This window comes from Somniosus microcephalus, chromosome 32, assembly GCF_052327205.1.
Source record: "Somniosus microcephalus isolate GS21.2 chromosome 32, FLI_Smic_1.0, whole genome shotgun sequence".
Taxonomy (NCBI): domain Eukaryota; kingdom Metazoa; phylum Chordata; class Chondrichthyes; order Squaliformes; family Somniosidae; genus Somniosus; species Somniosus microcephalus.
Window position 1 is genome coordinate 40,796,382 of NC_141018.1, and position 8,137 is coordinate 40,804,518.

At 41.7% G+C, this 8,137-nt stretch overlaps 1 protein-coding gene across 1 annotated transcript in view; it reads right to left on the reverse strand.

Annotated features, from left to right (window-relative positions):
* Nucleotides 1-731: 731 nt before the first annotated feature.
* The window catches only part of larp6a (La ribonucleoprotein 6, translational regulator a), an 8,554-nt gene continuing 1,148 nt past the window's right edge, over nt 732-8,137 (reverse strand). The window contains exons 2-3 of the mRNA XM_085972499.1: nt 7,468-7,663; nt 732-2,364 (exon numbers count right to left, since the gene is read on the reverse strand). Of these exons, the coding sequence (XP_085828625.1) occupies nt 1,279-2,364; nt 7,468-7,663 (1,282 nt within the window). The 3' untranslated portion in view covers nt 732-1,278. The remainder of the gene's footprint in view (nt 2,365-7,467; nt 7,664-8,137) is intronic.

The following is an 8,137-nucleotide window of genomic DNA, read 5'->3' on the forward strand; positions in this document are numbered from 1 at the left end:
ATACCTTTTATTGTCTCTTTCACTTCTTTTGTTCGATCGCAGCCCTGCCTTCGATCTATTTTCTTTTCAGTTTGCAAAAAGGGTTTCGACCCGAAACGTCAACTCAAATTTCTCTCCACGGATGTTGCCTGTCCTGCTGAGTTTTTCCAGCATCTTCTGTTGTTATTCCACAATATTGCTGTTGTACTGAACTGTCAGTGTTGGTTGCCATGGTAACTGGCTGCAGTATTTCTTGTCAATAAAATCTAGCTACAGGGTAGTGTCTTTTCCAATTTGCCAGAGCTACTTAACCCAGTACCTCAATCCTGTTCTCAAAGTAGTGGGGCTTTTAGTCAGTTTAGGGCATCCTACCTTGAAGAAAATTCAAATGACAGGGACAGAAAGGAACAATTTCAGACAATAGTATACTGCAGCCTACACAAGTATAGGACCTGCTGTATATTTAAAGCATTCAGTTCAGGTTTATATTCCAGGTGCAGACTCTGGCTCCTGATGAAGCAGTAACCAATCTTCTCTCCAGATGCCAACAAGCCCAAGGTAAAATGCCAGCATTTGCTGCTGATGCCATAAAGGCTCACACAAGTATAACTCCCTGGGTGAAGAAATGGAGTGTGAATGGTGCCCATGGAATCAATACATGAGCATACAGGACTTTTAGTAAGGGAGGAAAATAACATCAGTTTGCACAATACATTAAATACAAGTATAATCAATATAAAAAATGTACCAAGAATGCTTAATCTGTATTTATTTGCATCACAGCACTATACATGATCCTTATTTTGGTCCAAACGTGAATACTGGAAGCTTCCCAGTCGCGACCCAATAACTCCAAGTCCATCCCAGGTTTTCTGGCTGATAACCAGCAGCAAGCTCGCTTTCACAGTAATATCAGGGGGGTTAGCCAAATGTCATCCTGTTTGTGTGGCTACCATAACTTGTGCTGGCAACTAATGCTTTTTCTCCACGAGAATTCCACCTTTAATTTGGAAACTGTCCACTTGCCTCGCCGAACAAAAGCTCAAATAAAAAGGGTAGGATAATTCCCCCAAAAACTTGGAAAATAACTAAAAGACATAAAAAAAAGCAGTTCACTACTGCAAAGTTACATCAAATACCAACTGAATTATTAAACACTTACTAAAACTGATATATTTAAATCCCATTACATTTGGTCTAACTGAAATAATTTCCAATAGCCAGGTACACAAAGTCAAGAGTCATTCCAGGAAGGATGGCAGGTTACAGGGAACAGGAACAAAAACAAAACAAAGTACTTCAGATTACAAGTGGCTTACTCCTTTCTGTAAGAGTTTGGAATCCTTTTGTACCATCTGGACCTCTGGGCAGTCGCACTACTCCTGGAGGCAGTCCACCTGCATTATGCATTTTTCGAGAAAGCATCGGGCTGCTTACTGGACTGTTCTCGTGCGATATCACCTGTGCCTGCTTTCGTCTCTGTACCCACGGGCTGCCTGACGGTGTAGTGCTACTGTCAGACGAATAGTCAGTCCACTTACTTCCAACCTCAGGACTTGTAGCAGGACTGAGCTTCGCATCTACAGCAAGTGGAGATTTCCGCGGAGCTGTGTTTTTCCGCTGCATTGATGGACTCGAACGTGGACTATTCCATGGACTGGATCGAGGTGAAGTATTTGGACTCAGGTGATTGTTTTGATAGGTGTTGGGGCTCAGCTGGTTATTGGGTTTAAGCTTGCGGCCAAGCATGGGCGATGCAGGGTTGCTTTCTGGTTCAGATGAGCTGTACGCAGAGGAATCTTCGCCCGTGTACTGCAGCTCTTCCACTCTCTTATTAGCGGATTTGCTTTTCGACCCATTCTTGCCAACATCTTCAGCCTCTTTGGTCTTCTCTCTGACAATTTTCTTTTTTGGTGGTTTCATCCCTATCAGCACCACTTTCATGCCCTCATCTGTTTTTCCAAGTGACTCGTGTGCTTTGATTGCAGATTCAACATCTTCAAACTCCACAATCACACACTCTTTCATTCCCAGCTGTGAATACCGATTGCTCAGTCTCTTCACATCTGCAGGAAGCTCCTTCCCAGGCTTTAGAACGCGAACAGAAGAGATTGTACCAAACAAGCCAAATACCTTCAGCACATACTCCATTATCTTCTCTTGCAAGCCACCATTTTCAGATTCCTGGTTATGGTTTGAAACTTGAAATTCTGGGCACATGTGCATATCATGTACCAGCAGCATCCGACTGGGAAGATTTTCACTGGGGAACACTGGAACAGCAGTCTTCCTTCTTACCTTCCTCCCTTCTTCATTCAGCTCCAGTAGCTCAGAGTGCTTCAAAGCAAAGGCAGTGGTTTGCCAGTCACGAGTGAGGTGCTTCACCTAGAACATAAGAATATAAGAAATATGAGCAGGAGTAGGCCATTCAATAAGATCATGGCTGATCTTCCTCAACTCCACTTTTCTGCACTATCCCCATAACCCTTGATTCCCTTAATATCCAAAATATCGATCTCTGTCTTGAATATATTCAACGACTGAGCCTCCACAGCCCTCTGGGAAAGAGAATTCCAAAGATTCACCACCATGAGTGAAGAAATTTCTCCTCACCTCAGTCCTAAATGGCCGACCCCTTATTGAGACTGTGACCCCTGGTTCTAGACTCCCCAGTTAGGGGAAAACATCCTCCCTGCATCTACTCTGTCAAGCCCTGTAAGAATTTTGTATGTTTCAATGAGATCACCTCTCATTCTTCTAAACTCCAGAGAATACAGGCCTAGTCTACTCAATCTCTCCATCCCAGGAACCAGTCTGGTGAACCTTCGTTGTACTCCTTCTATGGCAAGTATATCCTTCCTTGGGTAAGGAGACCAAAACTGTACACAGTACTCCAGGTGTGGTCTCACCAGGGCCCTATATAATTGCAGCAAGACATTTTACTCTTATACTCAAATCCTCTTGTAATAAAGGCCAACATACCATTTGCTTGCTGTACCTGCATGTTAACTTTGTGATTTGTGTACAAGGACACCCAGGTCCCTCCGAACACCAACATTTCCCAATCTCACCATTTAAAAAACTCTGCTTTTCTATTTTTCCTACTTCACATTTCTCCACATTATATTCCATTTGTCATGTTCTTGCCCACTCACTTAGCTTGTCTATATCTTCTTGAAGCCTCTTTGCATCCTCCTCAACTTGCATTCCCACCCAGCTTTGTATCATCAGCAAACTTGGATATATTACATTTGGTCCCCTCATCCAAATCATTGATATAGATTGTGAATAGCTGCGGCCCAAGCACTGATCCTTGCGGTACCCCACTAGTTACAGCCTGCCAACCCGAAAATGACCCGTTTATTCCTTCTGTTTTCTGTCCATGCTAATATATTACCCTCAATCCCATGAGCCCTAATTTTGTTTAATAACCTCGTGTGGCACCTTATCAAATGCCTTCTGAAAATCCAAGGACACCACATCCACTGGTTTCCCCCAGATCTATTCTGCTAGTTACAACCTCACAAAACAGATTTGTCAAACATGATTTCCTTTTCATAAATCCGTGTTGACTCTGCCCAATCCTATTATTATTTTCTAAGTGCCCTGTTACCACATCCTTAATAATAGATTCTAGCATTTTCCCTACTACTGATGTCAGACAAACTGGTCTGTAAGTTCCCTGTTTTCTCTCCCTCCTTTCTTAAATAGTGGGGTTACATTTGCTAACTTCCAATCTGCGGGAACCGTTCTAGAATCTATGGAATTTTGGAAGATGACAACCAATGCATCCATTATCTCTATAGCCACCACTTTCAAAACCCTAGGATGTAGGCCATCAGGTCCAGGGGATTTATCGGCTTTCAGTCCCATTAATTTCGAGTACTTTAAAAAAAAAAAACTAATACTAATTTCTTTCAGTTCCACATTCTCGCTAGACCCTTGATTCTCCACTATTTCCAGGAAGTTTTTTGCATTTTCTTCAGTGAAGACAAAGTATTTGTTTAATTTCTTGCCATTTTCTTATTCCCCATTATAATTTCTCCAGTCTCAGCCTGTAAGGGATCCACGTTTACTTTCTCTAAACATTTCCTTTTTACATACCTATAGATGCTTTTACAGACTGTTTTTATGTCTCTCACTAGTTTACTCTCATTCTATTTTCCATTTATCAATTTCTTGGTCCTCCTTTGCTGAATTCTAAAATCCTCCCAATCCTCAGGCTTACTATTCTTTTTGGCAGCATTATAAGCCTCTTCCTTTGATCTAATACTATCTTTAACTTCTCGTTAGCTGCAGTTGGACCACTTTTCCTGTGGATTTTTTTTTGCCTTAAAGCAAATGTATATTTATTTGTTGTAAATTATGTATTGATTCTTTAAATGCTAGCCATTGCTTGTCTACCGTCATACCTTTTAATGTAGTTTCCCAATCTACCTTAGCCAACTCGCTCCTCATACCTACGTAGTTTGCTTTGTTTAGATTTTAGACCCTAGTTTCGGATTTAACTAAATCACTTTCAAACTCAATAAAAAATTCTATCACCTTATGGTCACTCTTCCCTAAAGGCTCTGTTACTTCAAGGTTATTAGTTAACCCCGTCTCATTCCACAATACTAAATCTAAAATAGTCTGTTCCCTAGTTGGTTCCTCAACATACTGATCTAGAAAACTATCTTGTATACATTCCATGAATTCGTCCTCCACACTATTACTGCAAATATGGTTTGCCCAGTCTATATGTAGATTAAAGTCCCCCATGATTACTGTATTACCCTGGTTACTTGCTGTATTACCCTGGTTACTTGCTGTATTACCCTGGTTACTTGCTGTATTACCCTGGTTACTTGCAAAGAACAGAAAAGATCCAGTTTTAATACAAGTCTTCAGTTCACTAAATACATTACGGACTCCACTACAGTAGCACAATACCAGCTCGCATTTAACAAGGGAAAAGGAACTAACCAATTTAAAGAGGACACCTGGATTAAGTACTAATTTCAATAGATTTTAGTGAAAATTAACTATCTGTCCAATCAGGCAACTTCAAGGTAGCTTCATCTACTATTCCTAAAATCAATCTACTATGAGTACTTTGCATCTGTCTTCACAAAAGAGGATGAAGTAGAGATATTGGATAGGATAAAAAGATAGAAAGGAGGTGCTAAATAGGTCGGCATCACTCAAAGTTAACAAGTCACCCGGTCCAGATAGGATGCATCCAAGGTTGCTGAGGGAAACAAAGGTGGGGTTAACACAAACTCTGACCACAATCTTTCAATCCTCCTTCGATATGGGAGTGATGCCAGAGGACTGCAAATGATACACCCGTTTGAAAAATGAGGGTGATAAACCTGGTAACTACAGGTCAGTCAGTCTACGTCAGTGGTGAGAAAACTACTAGAGACCATTGTCAAGAACAAAATTAATTCTCACTTGGAGAGGCATGGGTTAACGAGGGACAGCCAACATAGACTTATTAATGGAAAATTGTGTCCGACTAACCTGATTGATTTGTTTATTGAAGTAAAAGAGGCTTGATGAATGTAGTGTAGTAGATGTATATAGGGACTTTCAAAAGGCATTGAATAAAGTACCACCTAACAGACTTATTCGGAAAATAGAAGCACATGGCATTAAGGGACGGTGGTGACTTGGGTATGTAATTGGCTAAGGGATAGGAGGCAGAGAGTAGTGATGAATGGATGTTTTTTTTAACTGGAGAGAAGTATGCAATGAGGTCCCCCCAGGTATTTGGACCATTGCTTTTCCCGCTATATATAAATGACCTGGACCTGGACAATTTTGAAGTTTGCGGATGATACAAAATTTGACATCGTATTAAATAGTAAGGATAGTAGCAGACTTTAGAAGGACTGGTGAAATGGGCAGACACATGGCAGATGCAATTTAATGTGGATAAGAGTGAAGTGATGCACTTTGGGAGAAACAACATGGAGAGAGACATATAATCTAAATGGTACTATTTTGAGTGGGGTGCGAGAGCAGAGGGACCTTGGGGGGGGGGGGGGGGGTTTATTCATAAATCCTTGAAGGAACAGGGCAAGTTAATAGGCAGTTAAGAAAGCATTTGGGATGCTTGGCTTTGTAAATAGGGGCACTGAATACAAAAACAAGGAAGTCATCGTAAACCTTTACAAATCACTGGTTAGGCCTCAGCTGGAGTAGTGTACACAATTCTGGGCACCAAATTTTAGGAAGGATATCAAGGTCTTAAGAGAGCACAGAGGAGGTTTAGCAGGATGATACCAGAGATGAGGGGACTTCAGTTATGTGGAGAGATTGGAGAAGCTGGGATTGTTCTTCTTGGAGCAGAGACAGTTAATGGGATACCTCAATAGAGGTATTCAAAATGAGGGGTTTTGATAAGAGTAAATAGGGAGAAACCATTTTCTCTGGCAAGTGGGTCAGTAACCAGAGGTCATAGATTTAAAATAATTGGCAAAAGAACTAGAGGGTAAATGAAGAGAAATTATTTCACAGAGCGTTGTTAATGGTCTGGAAAACACTACCTGAAAGGGTGGTGGAATCAGATTCCATAGGAACTTTCAAAAGGCAATTGGACATGTACTTTTGCAGGGCTATGCAGGTTCTCTCGGGTAGGAAGGATCCATGGAAAGCATAAAGTTCTGAACACCCTAGAGAAGAGCTGGGGGTATAACCAAAATCTTTCTTCAATAACATGCCTAAAAGTTGTAGCTGCTCACTGCATGTGAACCCAGACAGGAGAGGCCTGGGGTATCTTAACTGAGCCCAATTTTGTCCAACATTGCGTTGCACTTTGCAGCAGGAATCAGGTACTGGAACTGAGAATTTTTCAGTCTTTCAGATGAGGCGTTAAACCGAGGTCCCGTCTGACCCCCTCAGTTGGACGTAGAAGATTTATGGCACAATTTGAAGAGCATAGGAGTTCCCCCAGTGTCCTGGCGAACAGATCATCTGGTCATTGTCACATTGCTGTTTGTTGGACTTTGCTGTGCACAAATTGGCTGCCACATTTACTACATTGCAACAGTGACTACAATACCTAATTGGCAAGAAAGCCCCATGGGAAGTCCTGAAGTTGTGACAGGCACTATATAAATGCGAGTTCTTCTCCCTCCCTCCTCCAGTCTGGGGCAGTGGGGCAAATCATAGTATCCCACAACCCAGTCAAGATTAGCAAGGATTGTAACTGAATCCAAAGCCTCAATCTGTATAAATACAGTGCAACACCATACAATGCATTCATCCACTGAGCTATCAGAGCTGGAATCCTGAAAGTTTAATTCAAGTATCTAATTTTGTGCTACACAAATTCCACTTCAGGCACTAATCACGGCAATCAGTTTCCACAAGAGATATGCAGATAAGTCCAGAGCACAAACTTCTTTAATCACATGAAACATCTTAACCTAGCCGTTTGTTGGGGACTGGAACCGTGTCACCCATTGTAATCCCCATCTATGCTCCAATACTAAAAAGTACCTTTTTGAAGGAGGTCAGCAGTTTAACGCTGACATATCCCATTTTATTTCTTCTCACATGCTTCAGAAGAAATGCATCTTTCTCCAAGTTCTCATCCGAAAGGTAATATTCGATCTGAGCAATTAGTTTTTGCAGGAGCTCAGGATCAGGAGGCCTCCAATCACTGTCCAGCTCATCCTGCTCATTCTCTGCTCCACTGAAAGAGGCACATTCATCAACAGTTAAACAAAAGGCTTCATTTAATAGACAAGGTTATACTTAACCTGTAGCTTAGAGATATTCCATCCTATAAAGACAAACAACTCTAGTCCTTCAATAAAAAGAAATACTTCCCAAGTGACAGAGTCTAGGGACTGACTGCTCACAATATTGATTATACTGGTTATGGCATTAGGCTCCATGGAACCCCATTGAGTAAATCCAAGGAGTGAGTTGGGACTTGATATGCTGAAAGATTTCTCCCTCTACTGCCTGAAGCTGCCAATACATGCAAGAGCCATGCAAAACAATAATACAATACAAATGCACTGCCAACAAGACATTCAACCTCAAGGGGCATCACAGCCAACCTTACACCAATCACCACCCCCTCCCCAACCTTCCTAGCACCCAGTCCCCTCAGCCCCACCTTCCGCCCCCCCACCCCCTCCCAGTTCTCTCCTAGTTCTCC